Below are 20,222 nucleotides of genomic sequence, written 5' to 3' on the forward strand. Positions count from 1 at the left end.
GGCTGGTGCACTTCGCAAAATAGATGGCTTCATGAGGCAGGAAAATGATGTGGATATATTGAAGCAACATCTCAAGACATCAGTCAGGAAGTTAAAGCTTGGTCACAAATGGGTCTTACAAATGGACAATGACCACAAGCATACTTCCAAAGTTGTGGCAAAATGGCTTAAGGACAACAAAATGAAGGTATTGGAGTGGCCATCACAAAGCCCTTAGCTCAATCCCATAGAAAATTTGTGGGCAGAACTGAAAAAGCGTGTGCGAGCAAGGAGGCCTACAAACCTGACTCAGTTACAAAATTCACCCAACTTATCGTGGGAAGCTTGTGGAAGGCTACCTGAAACATTTGACCCAAGTTAAACAATTTAAAGGCAATGCTACCAAATACTAATTGAGTTTATGTAAACTTCTGACCCAGTCGGAATGTGATGAAATAAATTATTCTCTCTGCTATTATTCTGACATTTCACATTCTTAAAATGAAGTGGTGATCCTAACTGACCTAAGACAGGGAATTTTTACTAGGATTAAATGTCAGGAATTGTGAAAAACGGAGTTTAAAAGTATTTGGCTAAGGTGTATGTAAACTTCCGACTTCAATTGTAGTATCATAGCGAAACTAGTGCATGATTGTGTGAATAAGACAGTTTGCCTGATTCCGTAAATTGGATTATGGCCTACACTTCGCAGACAGGAGAGTGAATAGAATTTAACCATCACATGGCTGACACTGGTCTCCGACACAGTCCTGTCGCTATGGTTCAGAAAGACTGTGACCGGCTCGGCCAACAGCTCACTTTGCCTCAATCACACTATAGCCCTACAGCCAAACCAAGCCAAGCTGAACTGTAGGTTACAAATCCACCATAGTTGCTAGAACTGTGATGGAAATGACAATATGAAAATAAAATAGAGCCAACGTAGTACAGTTCACGTAGGGATGGACACGTCCATTCGGATATCCGGATAAACGTTCGTATTCGATTACTTGAGTGACTGCCAAATTATTATTTGATATGTTACTTTGGTTTTGATTTTACAGATACAATCCATAACATTTCTTGCCATTCAATAGAGAGCAATAGTAATGGCATATTTTTGTAGGCACTACTCCACCATGGCTCTTTGGCCAAAGCTTACGGGGAAATTAATGTTTATGGATAAACGCCGAAAATAAGGTCTGTAGTTTAACACAGGTTTAGGAGATCTTATACTTTTGTGCTATGAGATACAGTATGTAACCACTCAAATTCAGACATAGCTTTGACCATTCATGATATCAAAATGATAGTTTTAACCATGTTGAGGCTATAGGTCCACAGTGTTTCTTTACAATTACATTGTTTACAAATAGTGGAGTAAAACAAGCTTATATTTTGGGTTCTGATAGAGTACAACAGTTGAGTTGAACTAAACTCATGAGGGATTTTTTTGTTATATCCTCAATAATCATTGAGCTTGACATTAACACTTGTCCGCTTGGCAAGTAAAAAAAAAAAAAAAAGAAGCTGATTACAGATTGTCCATATGGACAAAGAAAAAAGTTGTTTATAAATAACGTTAAAATCTATGTCAAACAATTAGGCTACTCCGATCAGAACCGGATCAAAATGTTCTCCGGATGTGCAGTATTGCGCACTGTCCTCCCAATCTTTGCAGAGCGCATCAGAGTATAATTATTGTAGGCCTACATTGACAGGCACTAGAGGTCTTTCAATCCTGCAGTCAAAAAATGCAAGTTTTTTTTTATGTCAAAACGTGCCTAGCCACATGTGCACGTGTTGATATTCATTGCTAGTTAGTGAGTCATTTGCCCAGTTATGGCAAATTTTGGTCAGCAATGAAAGTCCTGGAAAAGTCAAGGTGTGTGCATCACCTGCGTGTGTGCCTGTGGGCCGTTGCCAGAGGAGAGAGAGAGACATTGCAGCAGCGGGTAAAATAATACAACAGACTAGCTTGATTCAATTCAAAACATTGTGTAGTTTGGCTGGTTCTCGCTAGTTAACTATTAGAATGTATTAATATAATTGTCATGTGTGATGCCCCCCCCCCCCCCCCAAAAAAAAAACCACTTTCCACCGGCACAAGTGTATAACCGCAAAAGGCTGACAAAGTTGATACGATGCACAGTTGATGAAACCAATGCTGCATACTCTGGTTGTAAAACCACCTTACAAGCACTCAAAATTGGGTGTTAAGAAATAATTCTGACACTCTTGGAAAAACGGAGATTCTCCTCTATACAACATACTTCTGACAACGTTCAAAAATATTGTCATACTGGTATTGCCAGTTTGGCACAACACCATCCCAAACATGTCTTAGTTAGCTACTTTGCTTAGAAGTCACCCACCTTAGCCATTTGGTACCTGGATCATTGAATGAGGGAATTATTTAACAAAGACAGAGTATTTGGTTGTAATTGTAATGGTGCATGCTGGCCAACAATCCAGGAGAGCTACTGGGTGTACAGGCTTTTGCTCAAGCCCTGCGCTAACACAACACATAACATTTTATTTATTTTTTTTTTTAATCAGCTGCTCAACAAGACCTTGATAAAGATTGGATCAAAATCATGTACACCCCAGTAGCTCTCATTTTGCGATAGTCTCCAAATGGAGGGTTTTATACCGTAGTCTATTATTGCAGTATTTTACTTTGCTGCACACCCAGTATTGTGATTTGATACTGTGATTTCATTGTGATTCGATGTTCCAAACATATTGCTCACCATGTCTCTGCTGCAGATGGACAAGAGCGAGCCATGAGAACTCGTTTAGATCAATCATGGAAATAATTGCTCTAAACATATTGCGATAGTCAGAATGATATCAACAAAAATATCCCCGCCCTCATCACTACTAGCATGCTACCTAAATGGCTGTCATCAACACGTTCACTTATCATGTTGCGTGTTAACAGACGTACTGATTCTTGAAATCATAGTAGACTTTACAGAATGTCGTTTCTGGCTATGCACCCACCCGAGCATTCTGCCTAACTAGCTACTACAAGATGAGGATGATTAGCTAGCAGTCTGTCTACCATTACAAGCAGGCTAGCTAGCATTAAGGCCTTCGCACTGATTCCTGACCATTCCCGATGCTTTGCACCAGTCATGTAACGTTATATTATTAGAACCAAACACAGGTTTCTATTTACTTACCTAAGAATGGATAAATGTATATATACATTTATGAACTTAAGAATGTAACACCGACATATCTTAGTTACCTTTTTGATGTTATAGATACGGGTGAGCATCCCGATTCCCCTGTCGTTAAGGATGGTAAATTTCTCTGCCAGCTTTTGCTGGCTCGGCTGCATTGCCCCCCGTGACATTTTACTTGTTCAAGGTGTTCCTCAAACCAAAAATGTGTCTTGTATCTTCGCAGTATAGAATAAATACTTGATATAATAAAATTCGTGTTATAGTGTTACAGTTCGTCCATTTAAGGAAATAATCAAAGCTAACAAACCCACAATCCACCCCACTGTCTCCCTACTTTTCTTTCTCGCTACCAAGGTGTTGTCCCCCGCTCAGAACGAGGCTGCTTCCTGCAACACGACTCTGTTCACGTGACACAATCCCGTTCATATTTCCCATTTGTATGACTGTGACAGGTGGTAGCCCGATAGCTAGCGTTCGGAAAAACGTTAGTTTACAATAAAACGTGAGCACTTCATTGGATTACAATACACTGTTGCGTTTTTTTCTGGTATGTGCTGCAAACTAGATTAGCGGCTCTCGGTATTTGTGCTTGCAAAGACCCATTTGACAGATGCAATGCATTCACTTGCACAGGAAATTCAAGGATTTTCGAAAACAAAACTGAAAAAGCAAAGAACTGTTGTGACAACTGTGCTCGGGCGACGGCACATAGAAACAATGGACGACTCCAACATGCACGAAAATGAGGACCAAGGGATGTCAGGCTGTGGATTTGTTCAAGATACCAGTTTGGATCTTCATGTTGGCATTATCAGGCCATTTCTACTGCTCTGTAAGGCATCATCATTAGTTATTTCAATTAAGTTGTCCAGGGACATTTTGTTGTTGTCGACATTAAGAAAGTTTGCATATAAAATAGATGCGACAATTATTTTCTATCGAGCGTTTCCTTTTAACTGTCTCGTGTAGACAACGTCAGGACGTAATGACGTCGCACCAACATAAATTAATCTATGTTTAAAGTGAAACTAAATTTAGATTAGAGGAAGGATTTAATTTATAACTAGGTTTACAATTTGGTGCAACAAGATGAATTGTTGATTTTTAACCCAGTTTAAGAGTTAATCCACGTTGGTGCAACCCACCCCATGTCTTGAATAACAGTGTAGTGGGTGGGATAGAATACAATAATTTACTAATATTTGCCATATTCAAATAATCATCATGTGCCAATGTATCGCCATGTGCCGTGCCATGGTGAAATTTGCACTACTTTAGATCTTAAATAATTGGATGGTGAAACTTGCCAGCCAACCAGAAAAGTGTCTTGTGGGAATGTAACAAAAGTCAGTACAATCCTTGTCCTGTAAAGAAACATTTTTATAGTTATAAAAATTTATTTTTAAAGCAGTAGTCATTTAGAATAATCCTATTAAATGTAAACTGGTACCCGTTCCAACCGACATTTCCGCTTATAAATTGATCTGTGTGTACACCATAGATCGAAATGGTTTGCATAGAGCAATAGCCTTGGTTCTGAGCCTGTGTGATGTAGGAAGTGAAATTGGAAACCGCGTGAAGTTGGGATGTCCCTCCTACCATTTCATTTGCTCTTCTGACTGTCCTTCAACTCCTGGCTGAGCCCTATGTATTCATCTTCGATAAATTGTGCAATCGCCAATATTTCTATGCATCCTGCTACCTAATATGCGGGATGGAAACATGATTTCCAAACATGGGACAAAATACACAACCCCCCCCCCCACACACACACACACAAAATAAATGGAAAAAAAAAAAAAATTACTAAATCAAACCACCTCTGTAAAAAAAAAATATATATATATATATATTACAGAGGTGGTTTGATTTAGCCTTCCCCTTTTTCCGACAAACTTAACAATGGTCATTATGGCCAAACAGTTCTATTTTTGTTTCATCAGACCAGAGGACATTTCTACAAAAACTACGACCTTTGTCCCCATGTGCAGTTGCAAACCGTAGTCTGGCTTTTTTAATGGCAGTTTTGGAGCAGTGGCTTCTTCTTTGCTGAGCAGCCTTTCAGGTTATGTCAATATAGGACTCGTTTTACTGTGGATATAGATACTTTTGTACCTGTTTCCTCCAGCATCTTCACAAGGATCTTTGCTGTTGTTCTGGAATTGATTTGCACTTTTCACACCAAGTACGTTTATCTCTAGGAGACAGAACATGTCTCCTTCCTGAGCGGTATGATGGCTGCGTGGTCCCATGGTGTTTATACTTGCGTACTATTGTTTGTACAGATGAACGTGGTACCTTCAGGCGTCATTTTCTGGAATTTTCCAAGCTGTTTAAAGGCCGAGTCAACTTAGTGTATGTAAACTTCTGACCCACTAGAATTGTGATACAGTGAAATAACCTGTCTGTAAGCAATCGTTGGAAAAATTACTTGTGTCATGCACAAAGTAGATGTCCTATCCGACTTGCCAAAACTATAGTTTGTTAACAAGAAATTTGTGGAGTGGTTGAAAAACAAGTTTTAATGACTCCAACCTAAGTGTATGTTAACTTCCGACTTCAACTGTATATATACACAAATATACACACTACGGTTCAAAAGTTTGTGGTCAGAAATAAAGAACTTTATTCTGAAACTCATCAGTCTATTCTTGTTCTGAGAAATGAAGGCTATTCCATGCGTGAAATTGCTCTAACCAGACTAGAAAGAGGAGTGGGAGGCCCCGGTGCACAACTGAGCAAGAGGACAAGTACATTAGTGTCTAGTTTGAAAAACAGACGCCTCACAAGTCTTCAACTAGCAGCTTCATTAAATAGTACGCGCAAAACTGACGAGTTTCAGAAAAAAGTATTTTTTTTCGGGACGTTTTGAGCCTGTAATCGAACCCACAAATGCTGATGCTCCAGATACTCAACTAGTTTGAAGACCAGTTTTATTGCTTCTTTAATTAGAACAAGTTTATCTGTGTTAACATAATTGCAAAAGGGTTTTCTAATGATCAATTAGCCTTTTAAAATGATGAACTTGGATTAGCTAACACAACGTGCCATTGGAACACAGGAGTGATGGTTGCTGATAATGGGCCTCTGTACACCTATGTAGATATTCCATAAAAAAAAAAATCTACCGTTTCCAGCTTCAATAGTCATTTACAACATTAACAATGTCTACGCTGTATTTCTGATCAATTTGATGTTATTTTAATGAAGAAAATTCCTGGTCTGGTTGATGCCCGGCATCTGACCCGCTGGGGGAATGGGGAAAAATAAAGTCTGTCGGTCCTGTTTTTTGATAAAGATCAAATACCCACGCATATGAAGCTTTGTTATGTAAGATATGCTGTAAGAGCTTTCGTCCTCAAACCATTGCAGTGTAAGAATTGTAAAGGATTTGGCCATGTAGCAAAGGGTGTGCAGACGGACAGAGTATATTGAAGAATGGTGTGTAGAAGGACGTTGTTGTTGCACTTGTGGTGGGGATCATAATCCCGATTTCCTGAAGTGCCCTGTAAGGGTGAAGGAGATTGAGGTGGAAAAGGTTTGAGCGGTCAATCGAATCTCCTATGAGGAGGCGATTCAAAATAATTGAGAAAACAATTGATGCTAGTGAACATATGGTAGTGGACGCACCACAGGCTGTAGTAAATGTTTGCTGCCAGTCAAAAGATACATTGTGTGTTAAGGTGGATTTTGTGGCGTTCATTGCCACAGTTATAAACTGTACGGCACAAGTCTCAAAGAAATCTAAGAAACTGGACATTATTGTGAATGCGGCAGAAAAGTTTTTGGGACTCAAGGATTTTACATCTTCAGATGTAAAATCCTTGAGTCCCAAAAACTTTTATGCCGCAATCACAACTGTGGCAATGAACTCCAGAGGCCCATTACTGGCGCCGGAAGACCCGCCCTCCCAGGTTCCCCTTGAGCCTGTGTAGGGATCTGATATACACTACCGTTCAAAAGTTTGGGGTCACTTAGAAATGTCCTTGTTTTTGAAAGAAAAGCACATCTTTTGTCCATGTGTTCAACCTTAATATCTGTTGTCACACCTGAGATGACTCCTTTGATGGGTACTCTATTCCGAAGTTCAAAACTTCTGTTGTCCGGATTCTTTTGAGGCTCATGGTCACTCTGACAGACTCCACTTTTCCCAGCGCGTACTTCACAAGTTGACATCTAAAATGGGTTTCCCACATATGCATCCTTACTCAGCAAACGCATCCCAACAAAAAGTGAATCTGTCACAGTTGTCGTCAGTAATGGAGGTCCAAAACGCAGCAGGTATGTGTATGCTCATCGTGTGTATTTATTTACAAACTAAATGAACAATAAAACAGTCTGACAAGGCTAAACTCAGAACAATCTCCCACAATTAAACAGACAAACACACCCAACTAATATAGGACTTCCAATCAAAGGTAACACCACACAGCTGCCTTCAATTGGAAGTCCACCCCAATTAACTCTACATAGAAATAGACTACCTAGACTAAACATAGAATTACATAAACATAGATCATAAACCAAAAACCCGGAAATACTAAATCAAACGCCCTTTTACCAAAACACCACCCCGAACCACATAAAACAAATACCCTCTGCCACGTCCTGACCAAACTACAATAACAATTAACCCTTATACTGGCCAGGACGTGACATTCTCCACTCCGAATTTAGACAATTTCCTTCTTTGTTCCAGTTTTTGTTCCAGTTTTCACTACTGCTGTTGTCCATTCAGAACATTCATTTTCACCAACTATCTTGACGCGCTGCTTGACTTGAACTCAGCATCCACTTCCGCCATCTTTTCCTACCGACCCTCTGAACCCTATGTCAAAACCACTCATGCATGTAATTGTAGTGCAGCAGGAGAGGGTGGTGTCATCACAGTAGCACAGGTATTGCCAAACTGGGGTACGCAATGCAGTAGGGGGAACACCAAATAAAATGTGATTCACTTTTTTTGTACGTTTTATTTTTCTTCACATTTTCAAACAGTACATTTATATTTTCCAATGAGACTGAACATTTGGTTGAGGTTTTTTTCTTGTCTGAGTAGCCTTGTTTCACTGCCAAAATTAAACCATCTAGTGTTCAGTGAAATAACAACACAATGTCAAATACAGGTAGCCTTGTCAAACAATTAACATCCAATCACATTAACCGTTAATCTCTTGCAGGAAACCTTCACTCTTGCGCAGACAATTAGAAACGAAACATGACAATTTGAAAAATAAGCCACGGGAGTTTTGAGCAACAATAAAGACGCCTTTCGAGTAGTAAAACCAACAGATACCATTAATAAGGGGCTAGAAGCGTCTGATATGGTGAGCTACCGAGTGGCGACAACAGGCAAGCCCCATACAATTGTGGAGGACTTAATTCTTCCTGCTGACCTGGATATGGCTGGGACAATGCTGGGGGAAAAAGTCCAAAACTATACAGACAATGACTTCATCAAACAACATTGTTTCACGACGCATCAGTGACATGGCAGGAGATGTTTTGAAACAATTACTGCTTCGCATGCAAGCCAGTGAATTACATTCGTTACAGCTGGATGAGTCAACAGACGTGGCAGACTGCTCCTTCACTGCTCCTGGTATATGTCTGTTACATTTATTGGGGGGTCAATTAAGCAAGACATCCTCTTCTGGAAACCAGGACAACAGGAGAGGATATTTGTAAAGTACTGGACAGCTTTGTGACATCAAATGGACTTTGGTGGTCAAGATGTGTTGGTATCTGTACTAATGGCGCAAAAGCCATGACAGGGAGACATAGGAGAAGCTCCCAACGCCACTTGGGTACACTGCAGCATCCACCGAGATGCTCTTGCTGCCAAGGGAATGCTTGAAAGATGTTTTGGACACTACAGTGAAAATGTTTAACTTTGTTAAAGCAAGGCCCCTTTACTCTCGTGTATTTTCTGCATTATCAAATATATTTATATAGCCCTTCGTACATCAGCTGATATCTCAAAGTGCTGTACAGAAACCCAGCCTAAAACCCCAAACAGCAAGCAATGCAGGTGTAGAAGCACGGTGGCTAGGAAAAACTCCCTAGAAAGGTCAAAACCGAGGAAGAAACCTAGAGAGGAACCAGGCTATGAGGGGTGGCCAGTCCTCTTCTGGCTGTGCCGGGTGGAGATTATAACAGAACATGGCCAAGATGTTCAAATGTTCATAAATGACCAGCATGGTCAAATAATAATAATCACAGTAGTTGTCGAGGGTGCAACAAGTCCGCACCTCAAGAGTAAATGTCATTTGGCTTTTCAATGCCGACCATTGAGATTATCTCTACCACTCCTGCTGTCTCTAGAGAGTTGAAAACAGCAGGCCTGGGACAGGTAGCAGGTCCGGTGAACAGGTCAGTGTTCCATAGCCGCAGGCAGAACAGTTCACACTGGAGCAGTAGCACGGCCAGGTGGACTGGGGACAGCAAGGAGTCATCATGCCAGGTAGTCCTGAGGCATGGTCCTATATATTGCAATATATATATATACTGTGTTTATATATTGCATCACCCATTTCATATGTATATACTGTATTGTATTCTATACTACACCACTGACTGATAAATAGCCATCTCCAGCACATCAGAGGCTGCTGCCTATAGACATAGATTAGGCTTCACAGGCCACTTTAAGGAAATGAAACACTATACACTTGAGTAATGCAAGATACTGAGCATTATTAATCTCATATGTGTAAACTGTACTCTATACTATTCTACGGCATCTTAGTCACTAATTGTTTGTAAATATTGCATCACCCATCTCATATATATATATATATATATATATATATATGTATATATATACTGTACTCTATACTATGCCACTGTATCTTAGTCCAATGCCGCTTTGACATATATGTATATATATTCTTAATCCATTCCTTTCTTAGATTTACGTGTATTTTTGGTATATGTTGTGAAACTGTTAGATATTACTTGTTAGATTTTACTGCACTGTTGGAGCGAGAAGCACAAACATTTCGCTACACCCGCAATAACATCTGCTAAACCAGTGGACCAATAAGATTTGATTTGGATTACATTTAGTTACATTTTACTTTTATATGTGGAGATGAGCTTGCATGACATCATGTGCCCTGCCTACCTTCTAATGTATTCAGCAATAATCAGATATTCGAAAAACACGGTTCACATTTGTTGCAATAAAGAAAGTTGGACCAAAGAAAAATCCACCTCCTGTTGAACAGATCAAATGTTTGTCAATCTTCAGAAAATGTTTCGTATGTCTACCGTTTCCATTACACATGTCGCAATGTTGTTTTTTGCTTTTGTCACATAAACCTGGGTCAATTGAAACCTGCCTAGTGTTTATTCTAGACCCTAGTGTATATCAGTGGTTCTCAACCAGGGGTCCTAGGAAAAGCAAAGAGACCTAGCAAATACAAAATAACTGCACTTAGTCCAAAATATTTCACATTTGGAAGATAAGTATTTTTAAATACTTTCAAATATTCCAATGTTTTCAATTTCATATTTTGAGTGTCGACAATAAATTAGTATTGAGCAGAATGTTTACTTTTAAAAATGGGATCTCCGATGTAGGGGGTCCTCAGAATATCCGGAAGTGTTTTAAGGGGGACTTGGGACAACTTTTAGAACTGCTGTGAATGTGACTGGGTTCAAACCCAGGTCTCCTGTGTGCCACAAGACTGTAGGTTGTATTAGCCCACTGAGCTAAAGCTTAGGCATGAGCTCAGGTCGATAATGAAATTCTTCAGGTCTCAGTCAAGGTTACTCATCACACAAGCGTGAATCACTGAACCATTAACTTCAGTCTAAATTATTATTTTCTGTACTGTCTAGTTGACACATAGTAGCCTGCCTTGTTACAACATTGTGAAGGGATGATACAGATTATTATTTTTATTTTTTTCAGCATCCCAAGACGCAGCCCAAGATATAGAAACTTTGCAGAAATTTAAGGTAAAAACTTGCCTATTGTGGTGTACATTTCAATTAAACAATAATAAATTAATAAACAATAACAAATATACATTTCCCTAACGCAACACTTCTTCCTTCCAGGTTTCACATGTATTGAACGTTGCCTATGGTGTTAAAAATAACTTCCCAGATCTATTCAGTTATAAAACAGTGACCATTCTGGATATTCCGGAAACAGACATCACCTCATATCTCCAAGAATGTTCACAGTTCATAGATCAAGCCAAAACCGAGGTAATATAAGAATGGTTATTATGTGCATGTATAAATTAATGAATCTGACCATGTAAGACAATAATTGGGATTTGCCGTAACAGTAAAAACAAGTAAATAAGAGTGGGTAGGGTATTTTCTATGAATAGTAACCTATGCACTGTATAATATTTTGTATAACTGTGTAACACCTTATTGCCACATTTCTCAAGTCGTTAATTTATATTTCTTTCCCCATTTTCGCCAGAGTGGGGTTGTCCTGGTCCATTGCAATGCCGGAGTCTCTCGTGCTGCCTCAGTATTAATTGGGTACCTCATGTACAGAGAAGGTTTGGGGTTTGATGAAGCATTTGCCGTTGTGAAGGAAGCAAGACCCTCTATCCGTCCCAATCCAGGATTTCATGAGCAACTGAAGAATTACAAACCATAGGCAACTACCACAATGTAAATGCAAAACAAGAAATATAAATGCAGTGTCTTATGTAGGCCGAACATCCTGAACATGCAAGACTCTCTAATAATAAAATACAAATCATTACAAACCATAGGCAAATATGTTTGTTATGAAGCCAATGGAACAGAGGGGTATACTACAAAGCAGGATCAAGTTAGCCAGCTAACTTACCTAAATATTCTTTCATAACTTTTAATTTTTTAGAAAGATAAGCTTGAAATAGGAATGATCTAGTTGACTCAACAACCCCAAAAAAATGTAAGTTTAGCATTGTTTATCAAAGTTAGCTGGCTAACTCATTGATCCTGCTTTGTAGTATACCCCTCTGATGGACAACATTGAAACATTTATTCAGTGTATTGATAAGCATTCTCCTTCGATATAATGTATGCAAATTTCCCCTAAGCACTTCCTGTGGTTTTGATTTTTGCCCTGATATTTTGAATTATATTCGACCAGCAGAAAATGAATGGCGGAGGTACGCTAAACCAATGTGAACTTTAATGCCTTTTCCTAACCCTTACCTTAACCTCACTCTTTCCTAAACCAAACTTTAATTAATTTCGAACCACTATGGCTAATCTTTTTTTTTCTTTTTCTGACGGTCAAATATACACTTCCTAAACTTTATTGATCTCCAGAGGGGAAATTGGATTCATCACTAGCATAAGATTTTATACAGGGACAATAGACACCTTGTCAGACTGACTGTCAGCTATGTCTGACATCAAAATGAATGGGAAGTATTGGCATTGATGATGACAATTTACGTTTACTGGCCTGATTCAAATACAAATGTTGAGAAATATATTCTCTCCTAATATAGAATATTGGTTGCATTCTATATGCTCTCAACTGTCAGTATACAGGAGTATTTTTTATTTTTTTTCAACGAGGCCATGAATTTTATTGTATTTTTTTATTTAACTAGGCAAATAAGAACAAATTCTTATTTACAATAACGACCTACCCCGGCCAAACTAGGATGACGCTGGGCAAATTGTGCGCCGCCCTATGGGACTCCCAATCACAGCCGGTTGTGATACTGAGATATCAGCGTCTTAGACCGCAGCGTCACTTGGGAGTCCCCCTATGAAGAAAGCAACCTTTCATAGTTAACTGTATCTGAGTGCTGCCTTGCATCGAAATTGTCAATACAGCTACAGCCTACGTTTTCCCTGAGTTCTTCTTATTTCTTTATTTAACCTTTATTTTAACAAGGCATATTGAGACCTAGGTCACTTTTTCAAACGTGCCCTGTATAATACGCAACAATTAAAAAAATTTCACTGCGTAACAGTTAATTAGGAAATCACTCAATTGAAATTCATTAGGCCCTAATCTATTTATTTCAAATGACTGGGAATACAGATATGCATCTGTTGGTCAAAGATACCTTAAAAAAAATGGGCCTCACAATGGGCCTCAGGATCTTGTCACTGTATTTTTGTGCATTCAAATTACATTACATTACATTACATTACATTTAAGTCATTTAGCAGACGCTCTTATCCAGAGCGACTTACAAAATGGTGCATTCACCTTATGATATCCAGTGGAACAACCACTTTACAATAGTGCATCTAAATCTTTTAAGGGGGGGGGGTTAGAAGGATTACTTTATCCTATCCTAGGTATTCCTTAAAGAGGTGGGGTTTCAGGTGTCTCCGGAAGGTGGTGATTGACTCCGCTGTCCTGGCGTCGTGAGGGAACTTGTTCCACCATTGGGGTGCCAGAGCAGCGAACAGTTTTGACTGGGCTGAGCGGGAACTGTGCTTCCTCAGAGGTAGGGGGGCCAGCAGGCCAGTGGTGGATGAACGCAGTGCCCTTGTTTGGGTGTAGGGCCTGATCAGAGCCTGAAGGTATGGAGGTGCCGTTCCCTTCACAGCTCCGTAGGCAATCACCATGGTCTTGTAGCGGATGCGAGCTTCAACTGGAAGCCAGTGGAAAGAGCGGAGGAGCGGGGTGACGTGAGAGAACTTGGGAAGGTTGAACACCAGACGGGCTGCGGCGTTCTGGATGAGTTGTAGGGGTTTAATGGCACAGGCAGGGAGCCCAGCCAACAGCGCGTTGCAGTAATCCAGACGGGAGATGACAAGTGCCTGGATTAGGACCTGCGCCGCTTCCTGTGTGAGGCAGGGTCGTACTCTGCGAATGTTGTAGAGCATGAACCTACAGGATCGGGTCACCGCCTTGATGTTAGTGGAGAACGACAGGGTGTTGTCCAGGATCACGCCAAGGTTCTTAGCACTCTGGGAGGAGGACACAAGGGAGTTGTCAACCGTGATGGCGAGATCATGGAACGGGCAGTCCTTCCCCGGGAGGAAGAGCAGCTCCGTCTTGCCGAGGTTCAGCTTGAGCTGGTGATCCGTCATCCACACTGAAATTGCCATCGATAAAATGTAATTGTGTTCATTGTCCGTAGTTTATGCCTGACCATACCATAACCCCACCGTCACCATGGGGCACTCTGTTCACAACATTGACATCAGCAAACCGCTCGCCCACACGACACCATACACATGGTCTGCGTTTGTGAGGTCAGTTGGATGTACAGTACTGCCAAATTCTCTAAAATGACGTTGGAGGCAGCTTATGATAGTGAAATTAACATTCAATTCTCCGGCAACAGCTCTGGTAGACATTCCTGCAGTCAGCATGCCAATTGCACACTCCCTCAAAAGCATCTGTGGCATTGTGTTGTGGGACAAAACTGCACATTTTAGAGTGGCCTTTTATTGTCTCCAGCACAAGGTGCACATGTGTAATGATCGTGCTGTTTAATCAGCCACTTGATATGCCACATCTGTCAAGTGGATGGATTATCTTGGCAGGGGAGAAATGCTCACTAACAGGGATGTAAACACATTGATGCACAAAATGTGTTCTTAAGGAAAATTTCTGCGATCTTTTATTTCAGCTCATGAAACATGGGACCAACACTTTACATGTTGTGTTTATTTGTGTTCAGTGTAGTTCATAAAATAGTTATGTAGTTGTAAGATCTCTGTAGCTTAAACTGTTAAAGAGCTGTACCATTTTGAAAACCAACCACTTTAGGCTGCCATTGACACCCATGTTGTTTTACGGCATTTCAAATAGTTATAATGCACAGTAATGTTTCAAGGCAGGACTTGTGCTATTATCAGACCTTCCATGAAAAGAACTCACCTTCCGTGAAAAGAAGAATATGTTGTAAGTGAAATATTAGCTTTTGTCTGAAGCCGAAAAAGACAGGAAATTCAAATGCAAATTTCACCTATGCATTAACTATGCTTTCATCATAAGTAGCTTGACTACTGCTAGAGTACTGTAGCTTCATTGAGCTACTGTACTTCAACAACAGATGTACTCACATTAAATGGGTTAATTAGGATTCACACCTCTCAAACAGCCTACTCAATATTAGGAAGGTGTTCTGGATGTTTTGTACATTCAGTGTAGACACATTTTCACCTAACAGGCACATGCAATACATTACAGCTCGCTTCACAGCTTTTTCCCGTCCAAATACAGGGAAACTTGCTGTGGTCCCCTATCCACTGCGTTGGACCCTCGCTGTCGTGTTTTGCTCAAACAAAAGACATGCAATCAAGATATCTCTTAGCTCAGGAGTTGACACGTCATGAGTGCATGAAGAATAATTGACCCATCCCATTATGGCTATTTCTGGGGGGATGAGAAATTATTACATGTTGCCTGTGATATTTAATTCATGGAATTCTGACTCATGCTACCTTTGATTTAGGATTTAAATAATAGTCTAGGATGTTTGTTTTTTTCCTGAAATGGGACTAGGCATTTTCTTTAAAGATGCAATATGTAACTATGGGCAACCCTACCAAATTCACAGAGAAATGTGAGTTAGATCTGTCACTCCTTGAAAGCAAGTCTAAGAAGTGGTAGATCTATCCTGTGTGTGCTATTTCTATGCTTCCCGTTCTTAAGTTTTGTTTTTGCTTCTTTTACTTTCGGTTTTGTACATCAGCTTCAAACAGCTGAAAATACAATATTTTTGGTTATAGAAAATATATTTCACAGTATTTTAGATGGTACAATGATTCTCTACATTAGACATTGCTTGTTTTGTCACAAACTGACAATAGGCAAACTATATTAGAATCAACCAGGAAATGGCGAAGAGATTTCTGCATATTGCACCTTTTTAAAGAGGTACAGTATCATGGTTTCAGACAAAATGTTCCACGTCAAATACAATGTAACATAATATTCCCACTTACTTTATACATTTTGCTTACCTAGATACATTATTTACAAAATGTCTAAAACACCTTACTCTAATCAAATTTAAATTACATAGGTCTCCCTTTCTTAAGATCTTGTCTTTACATTTAAAAAAAATCCCTTTATGTTGTACAATCCACTTTGTTTTTTTTTAAGAAATAGGGGTCCTGACCTCCTCAAATCGAATCAAATTTGATTGGTCACATGCAGATGTTATTGCGGGTTTAGCGAAATGCTTGTGCTTCTAGCTCCGACAGTGCAGTGATATCTAACAAATTACACAACATATACACAATACACACAAATCTAAGTAGGAAGGAATTAAGACTATATACATATGGACGAGCGATGTCAGAGCGGAAGAGACTAAGATACAGTAGAATAGTGTAGAAAACAGTATATGCACATATGAGATGAGTAATGTAAGATATGTAAACATTAAGTGACTAAGAACGTAAATACAGTATATACATATGAGATGAGAAATGCCAGATATGTAAACATTATTAAAGTGACTAGTGTTCCATTCCTTAAAGTGGCCAGTGAATTCTAGTCTATGCCTATAGGCAGCAGCCTCTAATGTACTAGTGATGGCTGTTTAACAGTCTGATGGCCTTGAGATAGAAGCTGTTTTTCAGTTCTCTCAGTCCCAGATTTGATGCACTTGTACTGACCTCACATTCTGGATGATAGCGGGGTGAACAGACAGTGGCTCGAGTGGTTGATGTCCTTGATGATCTTTCCTGTGACATTGGATGCTGTAGGCAGTGGCGGTTCTAGGTTGTATGGCTCCCTGGGCGAACCCCCCTCCCATAAAAAGCTCCATTCTGCACTAACTGTAATTTTTATTCAGACATTTGGAACACAAATAATAATATTTACAACTATATAAATACAAAAATAAGAAAGAAGTAACAAAGACAAATGTTGATTTGGCACTCGAGCATCAATACATTACCCATCCCCCAACACTGTCAACCAAGAGTCAAGACTAAACCAATTCACCTTGGTGGTGTGCAGACTGGTTTTATTATATATTATATTTCGCACAAACCAGAAAAAAATTCAGCAATATGTCTGTGAAACTATATATATTCACAGTATTATGAATAAATTGTGGTTTATTTGGTAGCATTTCGTAGTGTGACTGTCACTAACTTCTTCGTCTGAAGATAAAGAGAAGTCATCGTCGGAGAAAGTGGACCAATACGCAGCGGGGTTATGTGTACTCATCTTCTTTTTATTATGGAAAAGAAGGTAAACCGAAAACAAAACACGTACACAGGAAAAACACAATGACGACTAACAGGCTTGTAAGGCACAAAGCTATACACAGCAATTAATCTCCCACAACTCACAAACCCAAACACATACCTAAAACCCAGAACTAACAAATCAAACACCCCTAATACACAACCAACCACCCCGAACCACATAAAACAAATGCCCTCTGCCACGTCCTGACCAAACTACAATTACAAATAATCCCTAATACTGGTCAGGACGTGACAGTGACTGATTTTACTAATTGCATTAGTACTGTACAAAGTTAGAGGTGCGCTATTTGATAGATTCCCCCGCTCCCCCTACCTCGGGCTTCCAGTTGGGAGACCTGAGGTCAACCTACCCCTGCCTCATACTTCTGAGTAGAGGACCTTCCCAGGCAGTAGCCTGCCTGCACACAAACTAGAATCAGGGCGCCTACACCGACAAGGTTAATTGACCCACAGTCCCACACGGTGACATGATATCATTGACGTGAAATGCAAATGAGCGATAGAAAACCGATCGCGCAAATGTCACCATTCCGGAAAAAATTTGTGCGGGCGCCCCGTGACATTTAACCATAAGTATGCTTCCTAACTGGCTTGCACTGTAGCCTGTCACAAGTTAACCTGTGTCAGACAACCATTATTTATAAATATTTTTTTAAAGTTATTGGATGCTATATCCTGGGTTGTGTTTATTAGAGCACACAGCAGAAAACGTTTTAAAATACTTTGCAACGGAAAACCAAAATGAGTAGCCCCCCCCTGTTCCAATCCGTTTTCTTGGTGCCTATGGGTGTTCACGACCCCGGACTCTTGTGAGAGGTTAGTTGGGAGGATTCATGTTGTGGTCTATCCATGAGAGGATTTCACCTAGCTTGAGCCTATGCCTCATCTCTCCATAACAAGAAGAGAAACCCTGTGATCTTGCATGCATTCACGAGACAGATTGATCTGCAATCTAATTCAAGTGTCTATAAATAGACAATGATGGAGAGCACACAGTACAGACTCTCCCGCCACACAAATACAGTATGAATGCATACACAATAACTATTCAAACTCTGTATTCAACATTTCTTTTGAAAACTATGCTTACTTTGAATAATTTTTTTATATACAAAAAATCCCAGATTCAAAACATCTTGATGTTAATGCACCATTATGGCCCTGAATAAAATAGATACAGATTTGGAGGTGAATGGATCAAGGTTTGTTTGGATTGTCAAATAAACTGATAGGATTGGTATTCTGCCCTGTTCAATGTATGAGGTGCACTCATCCACTTCAGAGTATGATCACTCATATACATGCATAGTCATGTTCTGCATCCCAATTGGCACCCTATTCCCTATAGTTCACTACTTTTGACCAGAGCCCTATGGGTGCCAATTAGGACGCAGACATGCACACTCCTGATTATGCCAATTGGGATGGAGACCAATGATCTTTCTCCTTTCTTATACCTTCTATATCTCATGCCACTGCATGGGATAGATTAACCATAACTTGAATGGTTTTCCTCACAGAGGAAAAGGAAATCACTGTCTTGCCGATGTATCTGAATATCTCAAAGTGCTGTACAGAAACCCAGCCTAAAACCCCAAACAGCAAGCAATGCAGGTGTAGAAGCACGGTGGCTAGGAAAAACTCCCTAGAAAGGTCAAAACCGAGGAAGAAACCTAGAGAGGAACCAGGCTATGAGGGGTGGCCAGTCCTCTTCTGGCTGTGCCGGGTGGAGATTATAACAGAACATGGCCAAGATGTTCAAATGTTCATAAATGACCAGCATGGTCAAATAATAATAATCACAGTAGTTGTCGAGGGTACAACAAGTCAGCACCTCAAGAGTAAACGTCAGTTGGCTTTTCATAGCCGTTCATTGAGAGTATCTCTACCACTCCTGCTGTCTCTAGAGAGTTGAAAACAGCAGGTCTGGGACAGGTAGCACGTACGGTGAACAGGTCAGTGTTCCATAGCCGCAGGCAGAACAGTTGAAACTGGAGCAGCAACACGGCCAGGTGGACTGGGGACAGCAAGGAGTCATCATGCCAGGTAGTCCTGAGGCATGGTCCTAGGGCTCAGGTCCTCCGAGAGAGAGAAAGAAAGAAAGAGGGAGAAAGAGAGAATTAGAGAGAGCATACTCAAATTCACACAGGTCACCGGATAAGACAGGAGAAATACTCCAGATATAACAGACTTATAACAGACTTAGCCCCCCGACACATAAACTACTGCAGCATAAATACTGGAGGCTGAGACAGGAGGGGTCAGGAGACACTGTGGCCCCATCCGATGATAACCCCGGACAGGGCCAAACAGGCAGGATATAACCCCACCCACTTTGCTAAAGCACAGCCCCCACACCACTAGAGGGATATCTTCAACCACCAACTTACCATCCTGAGACAAGGCGGAGTATAACCCACAAAGATCTCCACCACAGCACAAGCCAAGGGGGGGCGCCAACCCAGACAGGAAGAACACGTCAGTGACTCAACCCACTCAAGTGACGCACCCCTCCTAGGGACGGCATGGAAGAACACCAATAAGCCAGTGACTCAGCCCCTGAGCAGATGCTAAGCTACAGGATTGTTGTGCTAGCACAGACTGGAATATGTTCCGGGATTCCTCCGATGGCATTGAGGAGTACACCACATCAGTCATTGGCTTCATCAATAAGTGCATCGATGACGTCGTCCCCGCAGTGACTGTACGTACATACCCAACCAGAAGCCATGGATTACAAGCAGCATCCGCACTGAGCTAAAAGCTAGAGCTGCCGCTTTCAAAAAGCAGGACTCTAACCCGGAAGCTTGAAAGAAATCCCGCTATTCCCTCAGACAAACCATCAAACAGGGAAAGCATCAATACAGGACTAAG

General features: G+C 40.5%; 2 protein-coding genes across 2 annotated transcripts; one reads left to right on the top strand and one right to left on the bottom strand.

The window, feature by feature from the left end:
* Positions 1-2,533: 2,533 nt before the first annotated feature.
* Positions 2,534-3,515, bottom strand: nckp1 (Nck-associated protein 1). The gene is given in 1 exon segment (NM_001140592.1): positions 2,534-3,515. A coding segment is annotated over 1 exon segment (180 nt). The 5' UTR covers positions 3,344-3,515; the 3' UTR covers positions 2,534-3,163.
* A 91-nt stretch (positions 3,516-3,606) lies between these two features.
* On the top strand, positions 3,607-13,001 carry LOC106575136 (dual specificity protein phosphatase 19). The gene is made up of 4 exons (XM_014151370.3): positions 3,607-4,005; positions 11,092-11,138; positions 11,241-11,393; positions 11,620-13,001. The coding sequence occupies exons 1-4, from the start codon at positions 3,789-3,791 to the stop codon at positions 11,800-11,802; spliced, it is 600 nt and encodes a 199-aa protein (XP_014006845.1). The 5' UTR covers positions 3,607-3,788; the 3' UTR covers positions 11,803-13,001.
* Positions 13,002-20,222: the final 7,221 nt, after the last annotated feature.

The sequence above is a fragment of the Salmo salar genome, chromosome 17, assembly GCF_965601325.2.
Source record: "Salmo salar chromosome 17, fSalSal1, whole genome shotgun sequence".
Lineage (NCBI taxonomy): Eukaryota > Metazoa > Chordata > Actinopteri > Salmoniformes > Salmonidae > Salmo > Salmo salar.

Coding starts and splice junctions, on each gene's coding strand:
- LOC106575136 (XM_014151370.3), top strand. CDS start 3,789: ATGCATTCACTTGCACAGGAAATTCAAGGATTTTCGAAAACAAAACTG. Junction 4,006..11,091: donor CAGGCCATTTCTACTGCTCT/GTAAGGCATCAT, acceptor TATTTTTTTCAG/CATCCCAAGACGCAGCCCAA. Junction 11,394..11,619: donor TAGATCAAGCCAAAACCGAG/GTAATATAAGAA, acceptor CATTTTCGCCAG/AGTGGGGTTGTCCTGGTCCA.